The 27,884-nt window shown below is 43.1% G+C and overlaps 1 protein-coding gene across 1 annotated transcript in view; it reads left to right on the forward strand.

Annotated features, from left to right (window-relative positions):
• Positions 1-27,386, forward strand: part of scn4aa (sodium channel, voltage-gated, type IV, alpha, a) — a 36,893-nt gene extending 9,507 nt beyond the window's left edge. The window contains exons 3-29 of the mRNA XM_086196340.1: positions 4,599-4,700; positions 8,478-8,781; positions 9,391-9,509; positions 10,534-10,623; positions 10,701-10,829; positions 11,107-11,198; positions 11,545-11,862; positions 11,940-12,003; positions 12,356-12,497; positions 12,617-12,814; positions 12,948-13,118; positions 13,293-13,422; positions 14,567-14,805; positions 14,910-15,083; positions 15,674-16,030; positions 19,463-19,945; positions 20,445-20,486; positions 20,682-20,814; positions 20,899-21,053; positions 21,140-21,313; positions 21,423-21,545; positions 22,607-22,888; positions 23,005-23,058; positions 23,257-23,398; positions 23,503-23,603; positions 23,898-24,168; positions 24,836-27,386. Coding sequence (XP_086052466.1) covers positions 8,527-8,781; positions 9,391-9,509; positions 10,534-10,623; positions 10,701-10,829; positions 11,107-11,198; positions 11,545-11,862; positions 11,940-12,003; positions 12,356-12,497; positions 12,617-12,814; positions 12,948-13,118; positions 13,293-13,422; positions 14,567-14,805; positions 14,910-15,083; positions 15,674-16,030; positions 19,463-19,945; positions 20,445-20,486; positions 20,682-20,814; positions 20,899-21,053; positions 21,140-21,313; positions 21,423-21,545; positions 22,607-22,888; positions 23,005-23,058; positions 23,257-23,398; positions 23,503-23,603; positions 23,898-24,168; positions 24,836-26,136 — 5,739 coding nt within the window. The 5' untranslated portion in view covers positions 4,599-4,700; positions 8,478-8,526 and the 3' untranslated portion in view covers positions 26,137-27,386. The remainder of the gene's footprint in view (positions 1-4,598; positions 4,701-8,477; positions 8,782-9,390; positions 9,510-10,533; positions 10,624-10,700; positions 10,830-11,106; positions 11,199-11,544; positions 11,863-11,939; positions 12,004-12,355; positions 12,498-12,616; positions 12,815-12,947; positions 13,119-13,292; positions 13,423-14,566; positions 14,806-14,909; positions 15,084-15,673; positions 16,031-19,462; positions 19,946-20,444; positions 20,487-20,681; positions 20,815-20,898; positions 21,054-21,139; positions 21,314-21,422; positions 21,546-22,606; positions 22,889-23,004; positions 23,059-23,256; positions 23,399-23,502; positions 23,604-23,897; positions 24,169-24,835) is intronic.
• The last annotated feature ends 498 nt before the right edge of the window (positions 27,387-27,884 follow it).

A 27,884-nucleotide genomic window follows, 5' to 3' on the forward strand; every position in this document is an offset into this window, starting at 1 on the left:
GATAGATAAATGAATATAAACCTATTTAGATACACATAACATTGACACTAATATATCAGCTGAAATCACTGTAAAATATCGTTGTTCTGGAGTTTGGATTTTTTTTTAAAATTCAATCATATATGCCTTGTTGTAATGACTACGTCACATTTTTGATCTCGGGGATCAGTTCTGCACAGTCTGATCATTTCAGACAAAAAAAAAAAAAAAAAGATTATTTGGAGCCAGTCGGTCTGTTAGTGTGATCCGGGATCAGATAAAACACTGGCCGCCTTTGTCCCGGATCACTGGCTGTGAGTGAACCGACCGAATCAGGTGCAGGAGCGACCAGCTGTGTGGGAACGGGACGCTGAAGTGTCACAGATCCGATCCTACCTGGAGTGACTCCTCCGGTTTCAGTGCCGCGCACCACTGCGTCAGCACCAGCTGCCCCGCAGCCCCGCACTGGCTGCCAGGACGGAGGAGGATTACGCCTTCAGTGTTCGGCTGGACGGACATTATCTTTTCCTTTTTTTCAATTTTCTTGGATTCCGTGGAACTGTAGCCGTGCAAGGTAAACCCACCAGCACCTTCCTCCGTCTGCCCGGGTTAGTGACCTGAAAATGACCACCTGCTCACCTCCGAATGTCACCGCAGGTTGAGGAGTTTTACGCACCTACGGAGGGACTGAGTCTTCAGACGTCGTTCACTCGTCGTTGTGCTCTTACGTGTATACTTGAATTTCTCGTTAAGAGATGGTGATTTTGTGTCATAGTTCAGATTTTCTTAGGTTGGCTAAAGGAGCGGTTCTCAAGCTGGGGTTCGGGATCCCCACGGGGGTCATTTCGAGGGGTCGCCAAATGTTGTTGTGTAAAAAAATGTAAAAACTGAGTGAAGGTCCATTAAAAATCAGATTCTCCATCTGCAACAGGGATGTAATTTGTCTTGGCAGAGACTTTGATGAGTATGTGAGTGTTAAACTACTTGTGAAAACCAAATAAATTATAAAGTAAGTGAAAACTGCCGAAGTTCATAAACTTTAATTTTTTAAAAAAAAAAAGCATGCAAGTTAAAAGGCACAGTTACATCAGTTTTATGAAAATATTTAATTCTATTATTGTTCCCTTTTTGAATGTAAGACATTACAAATGTTTTATTGTATGTTAGTAAAAAGAAAAAAAGTGCAGGGGATTGCGAACCGTGAGGAGTCTGAGTCGAGATCCTCTTATCGAAGGGCGTTGGGTTGTGATAACAGCAAATCCATTAGAAGTATAAACGTAGAGAAATCTGTTTTACCGAGGAAATAAAACCTTTTTTTTTGCCACTAAAAATAAGTCATGCAAATGATATTAAATGTAAAGACCAGTGTTAGTAAGACCACTTTTGCTCTAATAATAAACCCGGACCTGTAATTGAGCTTAGAGGTCAAATTTGGAATGGGTAGATTTATGGCTTCTCAGCAGTGTTTTTAAATGTGTGTGTGTGTGTGTGTGTGAGGGAGGCAGGCGTGTGGGTGTGTGTTTGTGTTGTGAAGGTGCACGCGCATGCAGTGACCAGCACTTGTCTGCAGAGACAGAAAAGTGCTCACGAGCATCAGAACAGGTGAATATTTCCCTGGGGGCACCTGACCGTGGCGGCAGCTCTTGAAGCCCGCTGCGCCTCCTTCCTCGGGGACAAAGTAGTATTTTTAGCTCATGTCTTCATGGCCGATGGGCGAGTTACTGTGATGCTGTGGATGCTCATATCCCATCATACCTCTGCTGTTAATCCATGTTGGCCAAATCAGTGGGACTATGACGACGACCTGGCCCCCTGTTGGCGAAGCAGATCTTGTGGAGGAAATGGAGACCGGTGTTTTTATTAGATCATCCTGTCAACAGTCTACCTGCATTATTTTATGTAACCAAATGGGCATCTGCCGTGGAATGCAGATCTCGGCCTGGATTTCAGTCATGCGCTGGTGTTTGGTTTTTTTTTTTGTTTGTTTGTTTTTGTTTATTTTAAAATCTGTGGCTTTCTGCTATTTTCCTACTGAGGGTGTTTTCAGCATGCGTCCTGTGAGAAGATGCATTGCGGTACTTCCTCTGCCTGTTTGTGAGTCTCGCATCACATGTTCTTGGATGCAGAAGGTGTCGGTTTTGAGTTTCTTTCACCAAGTGAAACCATGTGACTGCTTGGCTGGGCTTCTGTGTCTTCCACAGCCTTCAAAAGGTGAAATAAGGTTAAGACATGTTTGGTCGCAAAATTGGATTTCCCACATTCACATCCACGTTCGATCCGGCAGCAACATAACTGGAGTTTTGTTTCAAGAAGCAGCGTTTTTACTAGATAATTGATTGGTGTTATGAATTTGATACAGCTCCTCCGGGTGGGTCACAAACTGGATGGAATATTCTCCGTATCACGTCCTCATGTAATCGACTCGGATTTCTGTGCAGTGAGCAAGTCCAAATGGGTCAGTTTGACACAGTAGAAATCTGTTTGGAAAACTGTCTCAGACAACAGCATATATTAAATGATGCTTCATACCAGGTGACCAAAGGAAATAATCCTGTGTTTAATGGGTTGTTTAAGAGCTGCTGTTATTTACTTGCTGGCTGAAATACCACTGTTTGTGTTAAAAGGTTAAATATGAAGCTACCACTAGCAACGAGCTAACTTTGAATTGAAATGAAATTAGATGTTGCTATTTTTGAAGTCTGGTGTTCTCTTCTAAATCGAGTATTGATTAGTGAGTTTAGAGTTTGTGATACCATCAGATGAGCGAGGCACGTTTTTAAACTTTTCATGTCTTTGTACTGTGTGATACGTCGCCAAAAAAGTATTCTTTTAACCCCCCCCCTTTTTCTTTTTTAACAGTGAGTTATGTGAGCAGTTAGCATGCAGAAAGAGCCGGCCACGTATATTTAGCTTGAAGCTAACGGCGCTCTGGGGCTCCCAAGTACAAGCAGCGGCAAAAATGTCTAAAACAATCTGTTTACGAACTCTGGAGCGCATCGTCCTCTGTGCTCGGTTTGATTTGAGCTGAACACAAACTAACGACAGCTCTTGTTGTCGAGTGAGACCGGCTGGCGCGTTTAATGGAATCAAGCCGTGGTCGTTCACGGAGGCGCTATGTTGGATGTCCTTGTTCGCTTTCATCATCCTCACTCAGTCGACTGAAATTCGAAGTGTTCTATTCTTACCTTTTTGTCAAGGAAAACCATCAATAAAAGAAGTAGTAAAGTTAAATTTACCTCATTTTCTTTGGGGTAAACCTTGTGTGCGTTTTTTTTTTCTTTTTCGTGAAGCTGCGTTTGGTTATTTGATCACTGTCGATTTTAGTCTCAGTGGACGAAATCTAAAGAAGGGTAGTTGGCAAACATTTTTGTTGTAGTTTTTTGTCGATGACATTAACACTGCTTTGACACGAACTGCCGTGAGAGTGGGCTGGACCATGCCGACCGTGCTGCAGCGAGGAGATTACTGTCAGACTTCAAAGCTCCTCGGTATGCAGCGACAGATTCATGCCGCAAATGACAGCAGCTGTCCTCTTAGCAGCAACATGAAGCGATATCACTCCTGGGTCTACTGTGCACACATCCGATAAAGACATCAAACTAAGAGGGAAAGACGTAAAGGGCTTGACCCCGCGTTGTGGTTCTGCTGGCAGGATAAGACGACACGGTAGGAAGTAGCAACAGGAGGAAAGGTTTGTTTTTAATGTGGCTCCCTATAGGGTTTGAAAAGGTTAACTGGTGGGTGACAGGGTGTTGAGGCGAGCTCGGTGAGATCGAACTACAGCGCTGCGATTTGACCCCGTGAGAAAACGGGGGGAACAGGAGCATGGTAAATGTCAAAGGACGTGTGGATAAAAATCCTTGTTTGCTCTGTAGATCTGTCGTTTACAACTTAGCCACATTCCAGAGGTGATAAGTGCTGTATAGCGAGGCCGCTGGACACATTTTTGACCTGCCAGTGCACAAGTCTTCATTTAAAAAAACAAACAAAAACCTCATTCCATGTACTCAATTGAAACGCTCCCTATTAAAACACATCATTTACAAGTTTGCGCCTCAAAATCTTTCGTGCTTGGATTTTCACAGGAAGATCCCGACAAAAGCCTCGTTCGGTTACGGAGGTGAATATTGCTATTCCCATTCCAGGGTCGGCCTGTGTAACCAAGAGCTGTTGGCATTACCCCGCCCATATCCTCAACCGGAATATCACGGGTCACATGGTCGTCCCTGACATGCGAGGTGATATATATGTGACTGTCGGGGAAGGCTTCTGTAATTCCTTCTCTTTTCCTCAGTTTACACTCGGGAGTGACTGAACACACATGGATAGTCTTCTGTCAGATTAAACCTTCCGAGCCCAAAAAGTTGTTTTCATACTGTGAAAGAGAATCAGAATGTTTTTGAATTTTGATTCTTTGCTTTTTTTTAATAAAGACAAAATATTTTTAAAATGATCTAAATTGTAGAAAGGGATTTGAAAGGGCAAAAAATGGAAATTTAACATGGGATTTAAGCCAATTCTTGTTTTAAAGCAATAATTCCACAAAGTTGCTTTTTTTTTTCCCCTGAAGTACCCACAAATAAGTGTCATGACCTCATAAAGATGTTTTTTTTCCCAAGTGCGTCACTACTGTGTGACTCCAGGATGAAGAAAGAGCCAGCCACGTGTATGTAGCTTGACGCTGCGGGCAACTGACGGCTAACAGTAACAGCAACAAACAGGTACAGTTTTTAATCTCAAATCAAAATGTTTGTGGATTCCTGAGTGTGCTGGATAAAGATGACGTGGATTATTCAGGATGATGCACTTGAGATTTGTCAAATCTTTTGCAGTTTTGCTACGGTTTTGTTTTATCTTTCAGTTGGTGGCCATGGGTGGCCACTAGCTTCAAGCTAAACATTCTTGGCTGACAGTTTTTGCATTCCAAAGTCTCAAAGAAGCAGTGAAAAAAATTCAAGACACCTGTTTTTGAGGACTTGAAGACACTTTTTTTAAGGGAAGTATAAGTGAAGTTTGGAAACTCAAACAGGACTATGTGTTCTGTAGTGAGCGGACCCTGGCCGTGCCCCCCGTCCCCATGTTGAGAACACTGGGGGCTACCTCATGCTTCCTCCATCACTGGGTGTTGCAGAGCGCATCTTTTCACCTAACAGCAAGTTCCTTCACCAGGAAAGCGTAGCACGTGGGAGGATCATGCTTTTCCTCCTAGTTGCTGACCTACCAGAGGGGGGTGCAGAACACCTACCTCGACCCAGTTCACCACCTGCAGACGCAGCCGATCGTGGCTGTACAGAGGGCCAGCCAAGCTTGAGTGCAACACAAAAATGTTACACCTATTGCCACGAATGTATTGAATTTTGTGACCAAGTCATAGCTCAGGCCCACAAAATGTATATTTTCTCTGTATGGCCACTCCAGGGCTCCGTACTTCTGGACAGGCTCTTAATGTTGAGATATACAGAATCTATTTTGACTGATACTGAATATCTCGGTCTTGTCTTTACTCTTGGCCCTTGGAGCCAAAAAAGTTGATTGCCTGTCTGAGAAGACTTTTTTGAGATTGGCAAGCCCTGCTTTCAATTTTGAAAAAAAAAAAAAAAAAAAAAAGAGCATTCCATGGCTTCAGCAGTAATGAAGTGATGTAACGCAATCAGGAAACGTTCCTCATAAGTCACAGACAAACACTCAGGATGTGTATTTAAAGGTTGGCTGAGAGTGGGGATATGAAATGAGACGATGAGTGACAAGCCAGGGCTGAGAGAGGAGCGTGAGGGGTTATTTCATCAGAATAAAGGATATACAGCTGAATATAGTGATATTGTCAGCTGCGTGAGGGGGGTTAAAATGGAATGACTGGGATTTAGAGCCTCAAGTGTCATGCAGCCAGATGGTGGGAAGTGTGGGGAAGGGTGCGAAGACGGAAGCTCCGTGTGTTCGGGGCCTCCTGTAAAATAGAAGGTTGTAGCGACAGCGGTCAGCCTGGTAAGATAAGTTGGCATGCCGTCCTGTTTATCAGAGGGATGTGAGGCGCAGAGCGAAGGCTCAGCCGGGAAGGAATGAGCAGAGTCATCGGGCTTCTGTAACACGACGCTCCATCTTGATTGCCTGTAGCAGCTGGGCAGCCACCGTGCCACTGTGCAAGCGTGTGCGTCTCCTCACATGTGTGAATGCATCATTTTCTGTTCAATGGAGGTGGTTTTGGGTGGGGGGTGGGGTGGGGGGTGGGGTGGGGGGGGGGTACCATACAGTCATGCATGCAGTCAATGAGCATCAATGTGTGTCGTATTAATAGCTCAGACTGATGGGAACTGGCCTTGTTTGCCTATTTTGGTGTAAAGGCCATGACTGCATTCTTTGCATCATGTAGACATCAAAAAGTCTTTGGAGTGATGATCAATGCCCATCACTGATAGAAGAACATTTCTATCATTGTGTGTGATTTTCTTTGAGGCTTTTCTACTGCTTTCCTATTCTTTCCTTCAGCCACATTTCTTGTCAGCGATGATCGGCCTGCAGTCACTTTTCTATCGGGTGGCGTAATGATCGCACGAGTGAATTCCCCAAAAAATTTCATGGCTCTGCTTAAAATTTCCATATGAATTGAAAATGTGTATCAGCGTTGTTGCTCATCGGCAAATTAATTTGGATTCTTTACAGAGCCGCCCTGTAGCCGTAGGGAGATGGAAAGGAAAGTTTCCGTGATTTGTTCAGTCAGAGAGGGAACACCTTACATCTTGTGGTCAAACATTATATTGTTACATCTCACGGCTGCATTTTAATCAAAGCATGGAAACGATCTACATCTTATGGCCAAAAAAATGTTTCTATCTTCTATTTTTGTGACGGGTCTCTGCAGTTCTTGGCATACATTGACACCATTGACTTATAAAGCAAAATAAACATCTGGTTGTTAATGTAGAAATGCAAATGTTTTCTTTGCAAACCCAACGGTTTTGCTTGCTGTTGACATGAGCATCCCTGGAAAACGTGTGTGCGTGTGTGTGTGTAATAAGACCCTCTCATTTACATTAAACTACTCACAATAAGGTCTGTGGATGTGCTGGGGAGTTTTTGGTTTTGGCCCCTTGAGCACCACAAGACAAACACCATCTAGTGATTGTATTCTAGGGCTGGGAGACATCTTTATACCCGGTAGCTCTGGATTTGGTTTAACACCGAACACGACAACGAATACGACAAATAGGTGACTACTTTCACATATGTATAACAACGTTCTTCTACTTGCAATGAAACATAATTATGATCGCAGTAATAATAGATTTGCCGTACAATAAATATACAAAAGTTGTTTCATGGGAAAAAGCTGCCGTCCACAACAGCAGCAGCCTAATTGTAGCCCTTCCAGAGGCAATAAATCAAGCGGTCCTGACTGCTTGCTAAATGCATGAAAGGATGTAATATAACGCCACTTGGACCTGACATGCAGCGTCTGCTAAGCTAATAAGTAAGCTGATGTACACAAGCAGTCTCTTTAGAACGGTGGGAAAAGCCGAGCTCGCTCTTGGTGCGCGTCATGTGATTCTGGTCCCATCTTGAGTTGAGTTCTTGTGGTGTGGTGAAAGGAGGGCGCAGTGTTTCCAAACTTTTTTTGTTGTTTGTTGTTGAGGACCCACCTTTTCAAAACCGCAAACTATTAGGAACCAAATCCAATTTAAAGATCTTATCTGCAAATCAGGACGTGAAATTGTGAATAAAGTAAAACTTCTGACCATTGTTTTTACTGCCGTAGTCCTGTTCACACGGCCATGAACTGTGTTATCGTGCGTGTTTTTAACCGGCCGTTATGAAGAGATGTATGCTTGATAAATCGCAACCTCATTTTATGCTTGAGGTTGAGTTTTCACATGAGACCAAGTGAAGCCCAGCTTCAGTGTTGTCAACCTCCCTTTTGTTGAAAGTCCCCCCCCCCCCCCAAAAAAGAAAAATACCCGTCTATCATCACAACAGGCATTTGATTTGTGTGGTTTGTTTGTGTATTTGAAGCTTTGTTAAAAAGTATTTGGTTGATTTTCTCTTCACCTGGCGGAGGGGTGGAGCATAGGCCCAGGAAGAGCCCACTAAATGTTGGGGTAGATCCATGTAAAGGAACGTGCCTGCTTTTTGGAAAATTTGCTTATTGGTTATCTTTCTCAGAGCCAGAAGAGAAGATCTCTCCCCTGTGTGTGCATTAGGCAGCTGAGACCCATAGAAACAGCCTGCTTGTTAGCGTAGCACAATGGTTGCTAGGGGATTGGAAGTGTAAGTGTTAATCCATCATCATCGCAAGTTCCCAAGTAATGGAATCCTTTCTACATTTGGTAAAAAGTTTGCTTTATCAACTTAAAAAGACCATAAGTGTATTGCTTTGAATGCATGTGTGCACTACCCGCAAGCGGCCGAAATCAGTGAATACACACGCTTCAGCAAATTCATTGTCAAAACATGAAGTGTGAATGGTGATGTACTTCCTGCATTCTTTATATTCCCTCATCTTCCAGCTCCCTCTAGGGAAACCCCGGTGTGGTGGTATCCCTTCGCAATGCGAAGATGGCAACCATGCTCCCTCCCCCAGGCACAGATACGTTCCGCCTCTTCACCCGGGAATCGCTGGCGGAGATCGAAAGGCTCAAGGAGGAAAGAAAAAAGGCAGCAGACGTAGAGGGCCGTGAGGAGGAAGAGACAGTGGCACCAATCCCTGATCTGGAAGCAGGCAAAAGTCTGCCCATGATATATGGAGACCCTCCGCCCGAGATGATCAACACACCCCTGGAGGACCTGGACCCCTTCTACAAGGCACAGAAAGTCAGTATCAAAGTATTAAAGCTGTTCTGAAACACACAATCCTCTATTGCTTATTGTTTTTGATCTGTTCTTACAATAAATAAGTTCAATATTTTACAAGAGATTATTACAACTACTTATAGCATCTCTTAGCGCCTCATTTTCACAAATGGGCGTCTGGAGTCCGTAACTGCACATACGTCATACAAATTTCGGTGACTTCGATCGTGTTTGCAAAGGTCCTCTGTTTGTTTACTTTTGGTCCAGTATTTGCCTGAGAATAATGAAAAAAATTACACTATTGCTGCAGAGTTGGCATAGACTGGGGATAGTGTGCTACTGTAGAGGGAGAAAAAAAACAAGCTAGGAGGCTACCAGTAAGCTAGCAGGCTTTGGCTTTTTCTTTTTCCTGTCGAAAACCAGACAAAATTAGCTTCTCAGCCCGGAGTTCATCAATGGGTGTTTCTATAGTTTCAGGGGGCCATTCCTTAGGTAAAACCAGATGACCATATTTGGAAAGGCGACACGACAAAATGGGCAGCGCTTAATTTGAGTGCTGCGTGTTACAGCTAAATGTTAGACGTTTTTGGATTATCAGCGTACTCCTGACAGAGCATCTCTGTGTTTCAGACATTCATTGTGATCAGCAAAGGAAACACCATCTACAGGTTCAACGCGGAGCCGGCGTGCTACATTCTGACCCCCTTTAGTCTGGTTAGGAGAGGAGCCATCAAAATTCTCATACATTCATATCCTTTTCATCGAGTCTCCAGAGCCGTTCATTGAGGGGATATCCCATCACAGGTGACTGAGTGGAGAAAGACGAATGAAAACAGATGATAAGTGAAAGTCCTAATAACTAAAAATGGATTTGCTATTGATTGATTGATTAGCCTGTGGGCATCTATGGATATAACACTTATTGGACCTTTGACAAAGAAAGAAGACCGTTGATGACCCCTGCATGAACATCTAGTCCACAACATGTTGTATCCATAAATGCCCACAGACTAATCAATCACAGATCTGACAGTTAGAAGCATAGTTAGCATGATCTTAATGTATAACCGTTAATTGCCTGCTGTGGTTGTTGCAAATCAAAGGTTAGGTTTGTTGTACTGTTCCCTGAGTAGCTGTTCAAGGTGTCAACTTCCAACATCTGCATCGCAACTTTTTATGGGGCGTTATGATGTAATAACGAAGGCGTATTTGAACGTTTTTGTCCAGAATCATGACAGTTAGCTTCTGAATTTAGCTGCTAACTGTCAGCTAATATTTGAAAGTGGCAGTACAGTTCTAGTATTAGCTTACTGCAGTATTATTAAGCGTTTTTGTGTGTGGGGGAGTTAGTTACTACATGTGTTGTTGCTTTTTTGTTCAGTGGCTTTGTTAGCATTTGGCTAAAACAGTCAGTGCCTTCAGTGGCACTAATTTAGGGTGAATAATGGTTTGTTTTAGTCCTGGTTTTGTATGGACACCATGTTGCAGGATGTTTTTGCCACTCACTCAGCATGGAGCTGGGGAAGGAAGTGATGTCATGCATACACTCTTATCAAGTGTACTGAGGTTTGTGTATCTCTTCTAACAGTAAGTCTGTGCAAACCAGTTGCAAATAGCCTCAGGGCTTCACTTCCTGTCTGTTAAACTGCAAGCGACAAGAAAATCGATGGTGCGGAAGAACAAATTTGTACATGAGAACCTTTTTTGAATGAGACCCAGCGTGCTTACGTTTCTGCTTTTGATGTCCAGTTTGTTTCCTTAATCCTAAATTAAATTATTCAGCATGTTCATCATGATTACAATCCTGTCGAATTGTGTATTCATGACGATGAGCAACCCACCAGCGTGGAGTAAAACTGTTGAGTGAGTACATCATCATTTACATTCATTCCAGCGTTCCGCTGGATATCGCTAACTTGTGCGTCTCCATCCCCTCACAGGTATGTTTTCACTGGTATTTATACCTTTGAGGCAACAGTTAAAGTGTTGTCCAGAGGTTTCTGTGTGGGATCTTTTACATTCCTTCGAGATCCATGGAACTGGCTGGATTTCATGGTGATCAGCATGGCGTAAGTGCATCCAACTAATGTCAATAAGATAGGAGTTAGATTTTCTTGCAGGAGATTAAGTATTAGAGGTGCTTTGATATTTGTTATATCACTAATGTTTTGTGTGCACATACAGCAGGTCAGTTTAAGTCAGTGTTCTGTATGTTGAGAGTTAAAAGCTCGTCGAGCCTTTTTTTTAATGCTTTGTTCCACCTTCTGTGCATTTGACATCATAAACCCATCAAGGTGCAATGTGCTGCCTTTTGGAATAACGGTTCAAATGTATGTCCTTCCCCAGATACATCACCGAGTTTGTTGACCTGGGCAACGTGTCAGCCCTCAGGACATTTCGTGTACTTCGAGCCCTTAAAACGATTACTGTGATTCCTGGTACTGCACGTCGCTTCATCTGTTTGATTTCTATTTATTTTTTTAGACGTTTTACTGAAACGTATTGATTTGTGTTGGCATTTCAACTGGCATGTGATCACTAAGTTTGTATATCAGTAAGCAAGTAAGTAGAGTTTATAGATGTAAAAATTGTTCGATGATTTATTAAAAAAAACCCAAAATATTCAAAAATTATTGTTTTATTTTATATCTTCATTTAATGTCCTGGTAATCACCTTGTGAGTTCTTTGTTTTACTTGAATAAATTATTTTCAAATTCTTCTACTGGTGATGATTTTGCGGCCCTGTTTGACCGACAGCTGTGCGATTATTTGTATTTTGTCAGGTCTGAAAACCATCGTGGGAGCTCTGATCCAGTCGGTGAAGAAAATGGTGGACGTCATGATTCTGACCGTCTTTGCGCTCGCCGTTTTCGCTCTGGTTGGCCTTCAGCTTTTTATGGGAAATCTGCGGCACAAATGCGTGCGGTGGCCCATCCACACGAACGAAACGACGGATGACTTCTTTAACACCACCGCCACCACCACCACCACCACCACCACCACATTGTATGACTCTGTGTTGTTCAGCAACGCCACAACTTTCAACGATACAGATTATTCCAACAGTACTTTTGATTTTGCGGAATACATTGAAGATTCAGGTATGTTTAACTCAGATTGTGTCTGGTTGTCCTCAGTGGTGCTCGTGTGACTTATACTTATTGCTATTTGGTTCCAGCGAATCACTATTTTTTGGAAGGAAGTAAAGATGCTCTTCTGTGTGGAAACAGCTCGGATGCCGGGTACGTATCCTGACCTTGTTTTTGGTGTTTGTGTATCAGCGCAATTACGCAAATATAATGAGGTTGATTTTCAAACTTGGTGAAGGGCTGAGGGGAAAAAAAACATTACATTTTGGGGCAGTTTTGTCAGAAATCAGACATGGCGCCACCTGGTTGCGACATGTATGTCAGTGTCCTCCTCTTAGTGGGTCCTTTTCAACTTTGGCCGGAAACCTCTTCAGAACTTTATCATCAGTTACTTTGAAGTTTTTGTTCGTGGTCTTGTTTAACCATTTGAAATCTTTTTCATTCACTTGAGTGTAAAAACATTGCTGATTGAGACCAAATGGTGACTCTTCTTCCCTTCTGACAGAAATTGCCCAGAAGGATTCACTTGCATGAAGGCAGGGAGGAACCCAAATTTCGGTTACACCAGCTTTGACTCTTTCGGCTGGGCCTTCCTGGCCCTCTTTAGACTCATGACCCAGGACTACTGGGAAAACCTTTTCCAGCTGGTTGGCACTGCTTTCAATTATTAGAAATAGATCCTCACATTCTTTTTATTTTCAAAAATAAATTCATATAGAGAAATCTGTCCTTATTTCTCGTAGCTTCTTTTTTGTTCCGAACACAGATCCTGCGGGCGGCTGGAAAAACATACATGCTGTTCTTCGTGGTGGTGATCTTTCTGGGCTCCTTCTACCTCATCAACCTCATCCTGGCTGTGGTGGCCATGGCTTATGATGAGCAGAATCAAGCAACGATGCAAGAGGCCATCGAGAAGGAAAAGGAGTTCCAGAGGCTACTAGAGCAACTCAAGAATCAGGAAGAGGTATGAACCTGAACATCAGATGTCACGTTTAGAAACAGTAGGGCACAGTTTAAAGAAACTGTACTAAAACACACAGCCATGATACTTTTTAGTTTTTAATCGCAGCAGCGGTGTACTGACTTCTTCTCAACAGGCCCAACTTCTTGGGAGCCAAGCAACGCTAACCAGTAAGAAGTCACGCAGTTGTCACACAGTGTCCGAGTCGACGGATGATGAACGGAACCCTGATCATGATGAAACTGTCAAGGACTGTAACGGCCGGCTCATTCCCCGTCTCATCGTCAGAGCGCCGACCATGGTCAAGGTTGGTGATGAGATTATGCCAGTGGAAATGATGGCAGCAACATTTTGTTTGTTTTTTTTAATCCTGTGGATGTTATATTAAATTCTTTATCATTTTAACTATAAAATCAGTTAGTGTGTGTTTTAGTTTCCACTTAAACCCTGCAATTAACAAATTTACTGACAAATTTTGCAGTCGCCTTCAGATTATGAACTCCAAGAGAAGTCTATAGGCTCTGTTCCTAGCATGCTTCACCTGGAAGAACCAGGCCTGGAACGGAGATCTTCCAGTGCTGTGACTGTGCTCACTGCAGCTGCCATGGAAGGTACAGTGGAAATCTACTATGCATGAAAAATACATGCAGAATGCAGAAATGTAACAATATATTTGTCTATATGTATGTACATATATGTATATGTGGACTATTTCACAAATGCTGAGGATATCTTACAGGATTGGCACAAGAAATCAATCACACGCAACAAAATGCAGCCATGAATAAAACAGTCAGCGAGGATATTTGTACTCAGTCTTCCACTGTCATTCAGAAAATGAATATTCCACTAATAGTCCTGTTAATATGCAGCCATGCAAATTCTGCACAGCCCCCACCTGACCTTCAAACTCCACGTTTCATGTATAAAATTCTGTACGGCCCCTGAAGTGAGGCAAAGGAAGGAACGAGGGACGCTCCCAAATCCAGATTAATATCAACGCACTGTATCTGTAAAAAGGTCAAATTCCAAAGATCCAAACAGAAAATTCAGTTAAGAGGAGCCTGAGAATACAATAGTACAACGATGCAGAGGGTGCAAACATTTTAGGATTAAATTGTTGATGATGTTCTAAATTTGATGACTCTGAAATATCTACTTAATTTCAAGGTCCTATGTTGTGGCTGCGTGTTAAGTCTCTCCGACGATTGAGGAAATAGCTGCAGGCTCATCGATGCGCCGCTCTAAGACGAGCTGTAATTGCTGAGATTATCGAGTCGTTGTAAACATTACACACTCTTGTATCCAGAGCCAACACAGTAGCCACGAGTCAAGCTAATCACAACAGTCCCTGTCAGCGTCGTGTCCTTGCGGTGTTAATCTTCCACTCAGAGGCGGCTGGAGGCAAGGATGATATAGGCAGGTGTCGAGGTCGCTCGCCGACAGGAGGGTTGGGAGGATGGAGGATAACAAAACACCGTACCACCTGACCTGTCGGGGGAAAAAAACAAAAACCTTTTTGGCATTCAGTGTTGAATTGTGATGCGATTGACTCCTATTCGCTGTCAAAGCTGGAAACGCACACATCAATCATACTGACGGGTTAACTAGACCACTAATGGACAGGCAGTGAGGCACACGTGAGACTCATGACTCATCAGTACGTCATTAATTTTTCTGTCAGCAAAAGAATAAACAAGTGTTTGCACAGAACCGATGAAAGGCTAAATGGACAAATGTCCCGTGTGTGTCTAGAGTTGGAGGAGGCTCAGAGGCCGTGTCCGCCGGCCTGGTACAAGTTTGCCGACATGTTTCTGAAGTGGGACTGCTGCACACAGTGGGTGGTCTTTAAAAAGTGGGTGCACTTTGTGGTGATGGACCCTTTTGTCGACCTCGCCATCACCATCTGCATTGTGCTCAACACCCTCTTCATGGCCATGGAGCACTACCCCATGACCCCCGAGTTTGACTACATGCTCTCAGTGGGGAATCTGGTGAATATACTTCACGTTCTGTTTGAGACAAATCACAGAAAAGGTTTGCACATCTCAGACCTACTTTTTTTTTTTTTAGTAAGAGGACATCTTTAACCTTTCAGGTCTTTACTGGGATCTTCACAGCAGAAATGTTCTTCAAGCTGATCGCCATGGACCCCTACTACTACTTTCAAGTGGGCTGGAATATTTTCGACAGCATCATTGTCACACTCAGCCTGGTGGAGTTGGGGCTGGCCAATGTCCAGGGCCTGTCAGTCCTCAGGTCCTTCCGTTTGGTGAGACATGATTGAATGAATTTACCGTTTTCCATCTCAAGGAACCAGCTAACTTTTTTTTTTAGAAAGACGCTTGTTTGCCTTCATTTGGCGTTCGCTTGCCTGCTTGTGAGCTGCAGCAGCCTTGTGTTTTTCCGAGTTTGCTGTGATTGTGACCATCAATAAGAGAATGTTTGTCATTACTTGATTACTCATCGCCACTCTAAAATGGATGGTTACAACCAGAGAATAGTCCCCAGGCTTGTTTGTAACATTGTCCATGTTTAGAGCGAGAGAGAGCGAGATCATCTCTGCTGCATTTTGTTGGTTTTGTTCAATACAAACTATTATATGAAGCAGTCATATCCCAGTGGACTCTGAGCCAGGTCCAGCCCTAGGTGGAAGTGTGCTACTGATCCCAGGCAAAGCTAACTGGCCAGTCCCTGTGGGTCTCAGCTCCCTCAGGCAGCACAGAGTTTATCCATCATCTTTTCTGGCTCTGGGGAGCACAGACAATACACATATTTTCCAAAAAGTTTGTGTGTAACTTTCTACATTCCCTCTTATTTATTTGCCATCCTGTTGGACTGCTGGTTTCTGTCCTCTGTTAGCTTCGTGTCTTCAAACTTGCCAAGTCCTGGCCGACGCTCAACATGCTGATCAAGATCATCGGCAACTCAGTTGGAGCTTTAGGTAACCTGACGCTGGTGCTGGCCATCATCGTCTTCATCTTCGCCGTGGTTGGCATGCAGCTCTTCGGCAAAAGTTATAAAGACTGCGTGTGCAAGATCTCGACTGAATGTGAGCTGCCGCGCTGGCACATGAACGACTTCTTCCACTCTTTCCTCATCGTGTTCCGCATCCTGTGTGGGGAGTGGATCGAGACCATGTGGGACTGCATGGAGGTGGCTGGACCTGCCATGTGTTTGGTCGTCTTCATGATGGTGATGGTCATTGGAAATCTGGTGGTGAGTGTAACTGGTACCCCATCATTGATGATGCTGTTGTTTATCTGAAACACTGACTCTTTGTCAACAGATGCATGTAACGCTGAGGTTACTCAAGTACACATGCAAATTACATCGTTGAATTTGTACAAATGTTGAATTTCAGCGTCCAGTCAGCACCTCAGGGCGTATTGTGACTGTGTCGATGACGGCGGCGTGCGCTTGTTCCGTCAGCTCACACGTGCTGATACTCAGCGATGCTGCTGCTATACTGAGAAGCTGTAAAGCTGACAAACTGTTGAGTGAAATCTCTTTGAATCCGTTGGTTATCTTATTAAGATGGCAGGAGATTTTGTGGTCTCAGCAGTTTTAGTTAACGCCTCAGCTGACGGATGCCTTGATCTCGTGCACGTGTGAACGCGCGCGCGCGCACACACACACGCACATACACACACACACACACTGCCGGGGGATGAAAGGGTTTAGGGGCATTTTAGGATGCTACATTCATATTTATGTCAAAGCAGAACACACAGAAGAGAGAGAGAGAGCTGAGGACTTGGGCATTTGTTTGGTTGTTTTGGGGCAAAATGTGAGATCAGTTGAGTGTAACTCCTACTGGGTTCTGGAAGCATATGCCAATATTTATTGTTATTCCCAAACATATTTAAAAAATAATATAAAAAAGTACTGACTTCAAAATTTATTTGAAATAGATACTGTTGAAAACTGCAGAAGCCAAGAGCAGCCTTGCTTGCGATTGCGTTTTCAGTGCTGTTTTTGGCGTTAGTTATTGTTTTATCTCAACACATCGGAGCTGGTCTTCTCATGATAAAGGTTCAGTTTATTTCATCTTCCTGACAAAAAACAAATGCAACTTTCTTTAAAAAAAAGAAGAAGAAAAGAATGTTAATTAACTCATGAGCTCCAGAATTGAACTTCTAGAAGCATGACTGTTCTCTGCTTCTGTTACTAGGTATAACTCTTCATATGTTATAGAACAAGGCTTCCCAAAGTGGGGCCTGCGGGTCAATACTGGCGCACCATAAGGTTTCATCTGCCGTGCAGACGGGAAAAAATAGATAAAAAGTATAAACAAGGATAATAACATGCAGAGCAATAGAACGTTTAGAAAAAAAAATCCTGCAAATCACTGTTCACACAGTTTTTTGTGGTGAAAATGCTCTTAAAAATGTACTGCAGAATCCCTAAATTTTAACTTATTTATTTTTTCTTGATTCGATTAGGCAGGAAAGTGAACACTCGGCCTGAAACCACACCTCTGTGAATGTGTGTGATGAGACATTAGTTTGAGAACGTCGGTAAAGAATTCTGGAGTGTGGAATTACTGCCTGTGACACTGTATCCTCCTCGCAGGATAAGAGGATACAGATGACGAGGATGATCACTTTCATTTCAGGATGGTATTGAAGCCCATTAATCCGTAACCATTTCCTGTTAGGTTATCCAAAGAAATGAAACGGAAATGGCTCATCATCAAGAATGCTGGCAAATACATCACACCAGCTGCACGGTGCCAAAATTGTTACGGCGTCTTTGTCACACACTCAACTTCCAACTCTCAAACTCATAAACATACATACACACACACTATTTACACGGACATAAAGGCACATAGTCCACTTCACGGGAGGGGGTTTCTATTTAAATCAGATGACTTGAGACACTAAACTGTAGTTTTGACCTTGATGTGCTAAGATCTGGAGCGAGCACGCTGCCACGGTGGGAACAAACACAGACAGCTGAGCGAGCTGAGGGTCGGCTGCTACGGAAAGTAATTTGATAGCAGATATAATTGATGACGAGGTAATCTTATTGACCCATCGGGGCCGCGACATATGAAGCCCGGTGGATTTCAGGTGCATGTTTAGGAATATGTTGCGATCATACTTCGATTATTGCCTTGAGCCACTTTCTCTCTCTTCGTCAAGAAGAAAACTACTGACATTTTTCATATTTTATGCAACTAAGCTAAGACGGCCAGTGCTAAGGAGGAGGGTCTTAAAGTGACAGTGCAACATTTTGGTTGTTACATTTATTAATTTTCTTGCCAAGATTTACATCAGAAGATAACCTCTCTAATGTGATTAGCTAAGCTTCGCATGCTATCCCAGCAACACCTCTAAAGCTCACTTATTCACACATTAGGCAGGACACATTTGTTTGTATAGCACATTTTCACTTCAGTTTACATGCACAGTTCAGTTGAGCTACAGTTACAGCTTGATTAGGCCGTTTAATTGTACTGCTGCCGCTGTCCTAGTACACACAAACAAGGAAGAACCTGTTTATTGATTTGTTTCAGGACGCTAGGAAGCGGTGTAGTTTACCCTCTAAGAACTGGTGGCTGTCAGACTTTCTTGTAATGCTCCTTTTTTTTGTCACATACTAAAAAATCTTTAAACTGAGACGGCATAAAGTTTGTGTCTTTGTCCAGAAATACATGTTTGGTTTTTTTTTTTTGCTGTAGTTTTCACACCGCTGAGATGCCTCCCTGAGCTTTTTGCTGTTCCAGGTTAAACCCCACAGTTCACACTACGGAACACGCGCTGAACACCAGGCCAGTAAGGGGCGACGCGCGCCAGACTAATCCAACACCCAGCCGAATTATCTGTTGGTCCTTTGGGAAATTTATTTCAGTACGATTTCACTGCTGTCCAGTTTTAGTGGAAGTACGACAATAAATCAACTTTTTCTAACATTGTTCAAACATAGCGACTGATAGTAAAAATAGAATGAAATGAAAGAAGAACAGATGGAGTAATAATGACTGAGAGGCCCCTTTTGTCCACTGCAGAGGTCCTAAGAATGAACTGGAACCCTTCTAGTCTGCTCAGGTTTTTGTGCAGCCCACCCCCCCCCACCAACCCACATTTCTGATTTGTAACTCTTTCCCTGGAGGAAGAGCCCGCCCCTCGGCCCGTGTAACCATGATCTTCTGCTAAAGCTGAGAAATAGGAACCGAGAAATTGATTTTAGAAACTAACTAAAGATAGATACGTCTGCAACAGTAAGGCAGACAGCAGGGCCGTATACCATCAGGGGACCAAATTAGTGCGTTTGCTTCAGATAATTGACAATGTTGTCACAAGCGGCCCTGTGAGAAATCAACAGAATTATCTCACTTGCAGATCAAGTACGGAATCGCACGTGACATTGTTTGTTTGTAGAGATATTTAGCAAAAGAGATAAAATAATTAAGAATTATGTATATTCAATATATCCAATTGAGTTAAACAGTTTAATATTTGAATTTAATTAACTGTCTATATATTTGATCAATGTTTATTCACTTTAAAAATTTCTTTTCGCCGACAAATTTCTGATAATTTGATTCTCGTTAACAAACCATGCATAGAAATTATAGATATTTCCTGTTTTTGCATCAGGTGGGTGTGTATATTTATCATCAGGCCATGTTTCTGTCCTCAGGTGTTGAACCTCTTCCTGGCCTTGCTGCTCAGCTCCTTCAGTGGCGACAACCTTTCTGCAGGAGATGACGATGGAGAGATGAACAACCTCCAGATCGCCATCGGCAGGATCACGCGTGGTGTCAACTGGTTTAAAGCGTTCATTATTCGAATGATCCTGCGGATACTGGGCAGAGAACCCCAGGAGACCGATGAGGGCCCGGCAGACATGGAGGACTCTAAAATAGAGGGAATTGAAATGAACCACTTGGACAACAGTCAGAATTGTAAACTGGTAGATGGAATATCCAACTGTCTGGTTGAAGGCCGACCTTCTGGATTTATCGTTGGCGGAGAGATCAGTCTCAATGTCCCCATCGCCCAGGGAGAGTCAGATGTTGAAAACCTAGGCGAGGATGGCGAGGATTGCGAGGACAACGAGGATGATGTTGATGACACCAACAACTCGGACATTTTAGAAGAGCAAAATGAGCAGCACGACTCGGTATGTAGCTCAGTCGACCACCACATCAAGAAAAAGACTCATTTCCCAACCGCAAATGTGCTTCACCAGGTTTTATAACGTTGGAAAGTCTGAAGGTTTGTTATTATAGAGTTAACCAGAAATAGCCAGCTCTGACTACATAACCCACGTGCTATCATGCAAGGGGCGTTATGCACCATCAGTGGCCCCATGGTATTTTGAGTTTGAGTACCCTGCACCAGATGTTTGCTCGGAACTACCAAAGCACAGAAAAGCACAAAAAGCTGAGAGGAAAAACACGGGGGGAAAAAAAACAAGACCTACTTTCAGCCAGTGTCCTGCAAGCTGATAGCAACTGCATTTTAACCCAACTTTTTATTTCCCTCTGCCCCAGTCTCATTGTAAAAATCTGTTAGTTCACTTAAGATCATGTTACGATAATGCAGTACTCTGCCAATTCTCAAACCTATCTCCCTCTATCTGCCAATGACTACTTACTCAAGTTGCTGTGCTTTTTCAGGAGAACCAAGAAGACAAAATTAGTATGCCAGGAAAAGTCAAAGTGAGTAACCCTTACCCGCTCTAGAACCAAGCATCTTTCCTCTGTATTTAAGAACAAAAACAACGCGTGTAACTGAGCTTCACCTGCAGGTTAAAGCAAAAATCATTCATTTTGCTAAAAATAAATGGAATAAAATTGAGTCATGTATGTTTTGCATGGTGGCTTTGTCACTGAGCCTCTGTTGTGATTGACTAGCTGATGGGTGCTTTGGATGATGGGGATTCATCGATATGCAGCACTGTGGACTATCAACCACCTGCTCCTGAACCAGAGGAAGAGGAAGAGGAGGAGCCTGAGCCAGTGGAACCTGAAGCCTGCTTCACCGACAGTATGAAGAACTACTAAGGAACCACATCAGTATACCAGTGTAGCCCTGCCAGTCCTCATGCTTTTGATTCTCCCTGCTCCTCAGCCTGTGTGAGACGCTGGCCGTGTCTCACCGTGGACATCACCGAGGGTAGAGGCAAGAAATGGTGGAACCTACGGAGGACCTGCTTCACTATTGTAGAGCACGACTGGTTTGAAACCTTCATCATATTTATGATCCTCCTCAGCAGCGGCGCTCTGGTGAGTGCTGTCGTCTGTGCAACATGTTTAGAAAGATTATCTGTCATGGAAATGCGTTCTGGTATCTAATATTCTTTTTTTAATAGGCCTTTGAAGACATATACATAGAAAGACGCAGAACCATCAAAATCATTCTGGAGTATGCTGATAAAGTTTTCACCTACGTCTTTGTCATCGAGATGCTTCTTAAATGGGTTGCATATGGTTTCAAGACCTACTTCACCAATGCTTGGTGCTGGTTAGACTTTTTCATCGTAGATGTAAGTTTGGACAATGAATAGTGGCTCCTCTCAGCACCGTTGAGCATATTTTACATCAGATAAGGTCCGTGGTAACACTTGAATAGGAAATGTTTTGATTCTGCCACAGATTTCCCTGATTAGTTTAGTTGCCAACTGGATGGGCTACTCTGAACTGGGACCAATCAAATCCCTCAGAACTCTTAGGGCACTCAGGCCTCTCCGGGCACTGTCAAGATTTGAAGGGATGAGGGTGAGTTCCTGTCCATCGATGCTCATTTTGAATTGTCTACTGCTTTGACCGATGTACATGGCTGTGATGTTTCAAATTGTTCTCACTCCCGCTGCATCAAATACTGACGCTGTAGGAACCCCTCAAGGATCGGTCCTTTGACTGCTGCTTTAGTGTGCTTTTATGAACAGAGGCCAGATTGTTCTTGAGCCCCATGTGAAAGACTTCTCAGGGTTCTGTTCACGAATGATGCAGCATGAGTGAGATGCTGTTCAGGTGAAGAAAAAGGTGTGTCAGAAGGCAAATTTCTTAATTTACCAGGTGATTTAGGTTCCAACCCTCACCTGTAGTCGCGAGCTTTATGCAGTGACCGAAAGGATGGTTGGGTTCAGCTTTAGAGGGGCTCAGATATTCAGAGTAAGCTTGGCATGGAAGCACTGGTTCTTCATATACAGAGGAATCGGCTCCCTGCCTCTTCCTTTTTGGAGGACTTCCTGGCATATCCAGTTGATAGGAGGCCCTGTGGTGGACCCTGAACAGGCTGGAGAGATAATATATCTCAGCTGGCCTGGGAACGCCTCAGGGACCCCCAGGAGGAGCTGGGGTGTGGTGTTGGGGAGAGTGACAACTGGGTCTCTCAATTTGCTGCCACTGCAACCCAGTCCAGAATAAGCGACAGAAGTTGGATGGGAGGACAATGACAGCTTCAGTCACATACACCCAAGCCACGTTGCTTTCCCAAAACAAATCAGATGTTTTTGTGCCTAAACCTCCTCAGACCTCAACAGTAGTGTTCACACTTTGTAAAACAATCCGTCCATGTATCACCTGCATTACAGCGCAGTATTTTGAAGCATAGGGCCTCTAATGTGTTGCACGTTCAATGCACTGTTTTACTAATTTGACTGGCTTTCTTCTACCTTGTTTGTTTGACTGCATGCTCTCACTATGGCTGCTGAAACAGAGCTCACTGAGGTAAGGCCATGCGTGTGCATCATACTGACTCATGACAAGGTTGCTGCTCAGTTTATAGATACGTATTTTCCGATGCGATGCTAACCCAGGCCTGTGTTTTCGGGCAGGTGGTGGTGAACGCTCTTATTGGAGCGATTCCCTCCATCTTCAACGTCCTTCTGGTGTGTCTGATCTTCTGGCTCATCTTCAGCATCATGGGAGTTAACCTGTTTGCTGGCAAGTTCTACCGCTGCATCAACACCACCTCAGAGGAGATTTTCCCCATGGCCGAGGTCAACAACAGGAGCGAATGCATGAACGTCAAGGAGGCCACTCAGGAGGCCCGCTGGGTCAACGTCAAAGTCAACTACGACAATGTTGGAAAAGGCTACTTGTCCCTGCTTCAAATTGTGAGTGGTGCTGTTGTAATTACAACAACTTTGAAAAAAAAGTTGTGATTCCCTGCCAAAGTGTGCAAAGTTTTTCTGTAAAATGGTCCATGTTTGGATGTTCTCTGTACTTGTAGGCAACTTTTAAAGGCTGGATGGACATCATGTATGCCGCTGTTGACTCAAGAGAGGTAGTTATTCAAATAATGGCAATGAAAGACATGAGACACTGCAATAAGTATGGCTGCAACCATTAAACTCACACTTGATAAACTGAGACTGTACCATTGTCCATTCCTTTTGGATTTTGGTTTCAACTTTTCACAGTTATTTTAATTATGACGAAAAGACAACAAAATACCTTTTGACTCTTTTTTTTTTTCTTTTAGGTTGAGGAGCAACCATCTTACGAGATTAACCTCTACATGTACATATACTTTGTCATCTTCATCATCTTTGGCTCGTTCTTTACACTCAACCTCTTCATTGGTGTCATTATTGATAATTTCAACCAGCAAAAGAAAAAGATACGTATTACTATGCTACTATTATGTGTACAACTACGAGTGTGTATGTCAGACATCGTCCACATGTACACATGAATGATCTTTGTATGGTTTTGTATCTGCAATTAGGAGATAAAGACATCTTTATGACTGAGGAACAGAAAAAATACTATGAAGCCATGAAGAAACTAGGTTCCAAGAAGCCTCAGAAGCCAATTCCCCGCCCGGCTGTACGTCATGTGTTTGTATTCTTATTTACACTGACGCAATATACAATTTACTATTGTTAAAAAAAAAAAAAATCACTATTGTAATTCAGTTACATTGTTTGATGTTAAAAAGTATGATGAAGGTAAGTTGAAGTAATGGCTAATCAGCTTGGCATGCGTGGCATGACGATGTCATCCCTGACCTCTGCACTGACCTTTTCTACACACTGCTGGTGTGAACAGGCTAAATGACCCTATGGATTTGTGTTTCTGTTTCTTACCATCCCCCACCCCTCATTTCCCTTTGACCTGCAGAACCTAATCCAGGGAATGGTGTATGACTTGGTCCATCAGCAGTTCTTTGACATCTTCATCATGGTGCTCATCTGCCTCAATATGGTGACCATGATGGTTGAGACGGATAACCAAAGTGCAGGGAAGGAGGATTTCCTTTTCAAAGTGAATCTGGCTTTTATTGCTGTCTTCACGGGAGAGTGTACGCTGAAGCTCTTCGCCCTGCGGCAATACTTTTTCACTAATGGATGGAACGTTTTTGATTTTGTTGTTGTCATCCTCTCAATAGCAGGTGGGTGCATTATGTATTTATAGAAAGTTTTGGGGGAAATACGCTCATTGTCCATCCTCCCCAATGCCACACAGACCCACTTCTCCTCTGTGTGCTGCATTAGCACCCATAGACGCCAGCTATCTGCTAGTTAGCTTAACATGGTGAATGTATTAGCCTGGAAGTGTTTAGCATCTCTCCTTTAAGTCGTCGAACAGGCTTTTTTCCTCCAAAACGGTCCTTGTATGCATTAGTAGAAGTAGAATTGTGCATCAATGAAATGAAAATTTAGAATTGAGAATTTTTGAATCAGAGTTGAAGCTGCTTTCCTGACAAAATTGGCTGGCGAGGGGATTTCAAACAACACTTTTAAAGTTCCTTTGTAACTTCAATTTGCTGACAACTAGACGGGCGACTGCAACTACTAATCACAGCTGACTTTTTAAGAGTATGATGACTTCTGGACGAGCCATGATCCTGAGGATTTCTGACAGAGGTATGCTAAGCTAACTAGCGGTCAGCCGTTCTCTCTAGGTCTCAGCTCCCTATCACAGCACGGAAGAGAGAGGCATATCTGTCGTCTTTCCTGTAAAACAGAATTATGAATTATATTTCCCTGAAACTTTGAATTTCATTGTTTTGAAGAAACCACAAGTGCCTAATTACGGTTCATCTCCCTCTATTTCAGGGACAATGCTGTCAGACCTCATTGAGAAGTACTTTGTGTCACCAACTCTCTTCAGAGTGATCAGACTGGCCAGAATAGGCAGGATTCTGCGTCTTATCAAAGGAGCCAAGGGCATTCGGACGCTTCTCTTTGCTCTGATGATGTCACTTCCTGCCCTGTTTAATATTGGCCTGCTGCTCTTCCTCATCATGTTCATCTTCTCCATATTTGGCATGTCGAACTTTGCTTATGTCAAAAAAGAGGCTGGAATTGATGATATTTTTAATTTTGAGACATTCGGTGGAAGCATCATTTGCTTGTTTCAGATTACAACGTCAGCTGGCTGGGATGGACTCTTACTCCCGATGCTGAACAGGGAGCCCCCAGACTGCGATCCAGACTTTGAGAATCCAGGCACAGATGTAAAGGGTAACTGCGGTAGCCCAGGTATGGGCATGATGTTCTTCTGCAGCTACATCATCATCTCATTCTTAGTGGTGGTCAACATGTACATCGCCATCATCTTAGAGAACTTCAGCGTTGCACAGGAGGAAAGTGGCGACGCACTCTGTGAGGAAGACTTTGAGATGTTTAATGAAACTTGGGAGAAGTTTGACTTAGAGGGAACTCAGTTTATTGAGTACAGCCAGCTCTCCGATTTTTGTGACACCTTACAGGAGCCGCTACGAGTGGCCAAGCCGAACCGTCTTCGCCTGATTGAAATGGATCTGCCCCTTGTCATCGGGGACAGGATCCACTGTGTGGATGTCTTGTTGGCGGTCACGCAGATGGTTCTGGGAGACACGGTGGAAATGATGGCAATGCGAGAGAGCATTGAGGCTAAGTTTATCCTTAGCAACCCCACCTCAGACTCCTTTGCGCCGGTTACCACAACTGTGCGCCACAAGGAAGAGCAGAGTGCTGCCGTGGTCATTCAAAAGGCTTACCGCGTACACCTACTCAAGCGCTGCATATGCCACGCTGCTTTTCTGCATCGCTCCAAAAGGATGAAGGGGAAGGACAGAGGTGAGGAGCCACCAGAGAAAGAGGGACTGCTTGCACAAAAGATGGGAGTGCTCTACGGGAGCAATGAGGACCTTGCCGAGCAGATGGAACAGGCTGCTTTGGAAATTCTTGCAAGACAACAGCCTTTTAATCCTGAGACAGTGTCACATGTCACTGAGGCCCAAGCTGGTCCAGAACCTCCTGAGCCCAATATCATGGTTGTACCTGTAGAAATTACGAATGAGGTTTTATTACATTCTTCCCCCAATCAATACCTCCTGAGCCTACAGGCGAATCTCAGAGAGTCAATTGTATAACAAACAGCCACAAGTAATTGTTGTAGTCTTGTTTCTTCACGTTGCATAAAACGTTTACACTGCACTAAATATCGTTTAAACCTTGAAAAATCAATTCCTGCTTTTGTTATTCAATATTTTAGCATCTTTCTGGGACAGAAGGAACTCAAGTGCATAGTTTTCTATCCAATAGTACAGGCTAGCAGATGTCACCAGCAGTGCTTGCCAAATATCAGGAGGTAAATTATCTTAAATCATTTAGCTCTTGTTTGTGTTGGCGGACATACAGTGCACTTCCCATTAATTTTAGCCATAAGAAAAGGAAAAAAAAGACACAGCTGACGGCTGTCAACAATAAAACTGCCCAAAAACATCTGTTCTTCAAACTCAAGAGTGTATTTTCCAGATAAATACACGTTTTCTTTTGCGTATTATCACACAGGACAATGAGCTTGAGCTTCAAACTGATGTTTTCGGCCAGCTTTGCTGCTATTGGCTGTCAGTTGCCGTGCTCAAGCTAAATATACATAGTTGCCCTTTATGCATTCTGGAGTCAGTAAATGCTTTGAGCTCAAGACATCTGTTTGCAAGTACTTGACGGACAAAATACACTTTCTTGGTGAAATCACGCAGTAAGTCACATTCATGTGTGCCCTGTATGCTCATTTCCTCAATTTGACAGTGAAGCAGGATTTAAATTGAAAGTAAGTCACATTTATCAAAGCCTTCCAACTAAACTGCCATTCATCACTGGTTAACAATAACGTGTGTTAGCTACTGCAGTAAATATCGCTGACCGGCTCATTCAGAGAGGCCCAGTTTATATTGCACTATTTATATCCCTTCCAGGTCACGTTAGAACAGTTGACCGTGTAAGACTGAGAGACCTTCCTGTTTTCTGAGGTGAGCTCATAAGTAATATATGCATGTCTGATAAATGTTTTGTCTACTTCTTTTATTTTTATTTATTTACTTCTTTTTTTTTTTTTTTTTTAGCCCTGTCAGATATTAAACGGTGTCAAAACCTTTAAGACATGTTTTTATTTGCTATCCAATCGGTGGGTTTTAAGTTTGAAGGTTATCTGTGCAGGTCACCCAAAAATGATGGCTTGTGTCTGAGTTAATCAACCTTAAGATGTCTGGAATTCCTCAAGAACTGGACGATGTGTCTCCCTGTTTCTAAACACGTGTTTTGTACAGATTTGTTGCTAATATTCAGTCTCTATTAGCTTGTACCTACAACATGTGGCTAGTGTTTTCAGAAATTTCGATTCGCCGCGAAGTCGTGCTGGGGGGGGGGGGGGGATCTTCATGAATTCAAGACATCTACCTGTGAGTAAATGATAAGGTAATTATTTTGGAGTGAGGCATTGCTTTAAAATCAGTCAAGAACATGAACATTAACGTGCCTTTTTTTCTTCTTTGTATTGGTCCTAAATGAATCTGGATGTCTAAAACAGCAACTGTGTTCAGGATCAAGTCCAAGACACTGAAACTGAGAGGAAACGCTGCTTTCCCATGTGTACATCATCACACCTGTTTGTTTTCAGCCTTTGTGCTCACTGTATTTATTAATCTCAAGTTTATCCTTCATGTAAAAAAGGCTGCTTCACTTGCTGTCTTAACTAATTTCAAGATGTCTTACTCTGAATATAAAGTATACACACATCTATGTGAGCACTTTTACGGTTGTATTGTTGGGTAGTTGTTGTTTTTTTTGTTTTTTTTTTACAGCTCAGCGTAGGTCTCAGAAACGGAGCATAGCGCAT

Source organism: Aulostomus chinensis, chromosome 23 (assembly GCF_037954235.1).
Source record: "Aulostomus chinensis isolate RoL2024-O1b breed Wild chromosome 23, RoL_Achi_v1.0, whole genome shotgun sequence".
Taxonomy (NCBI): Eukaryota; Metazoa; Chordata; class Actinopteri; order Syngnathiformes; family Aulostomidae; genus Aulostomus; species Aulostomus chinensis.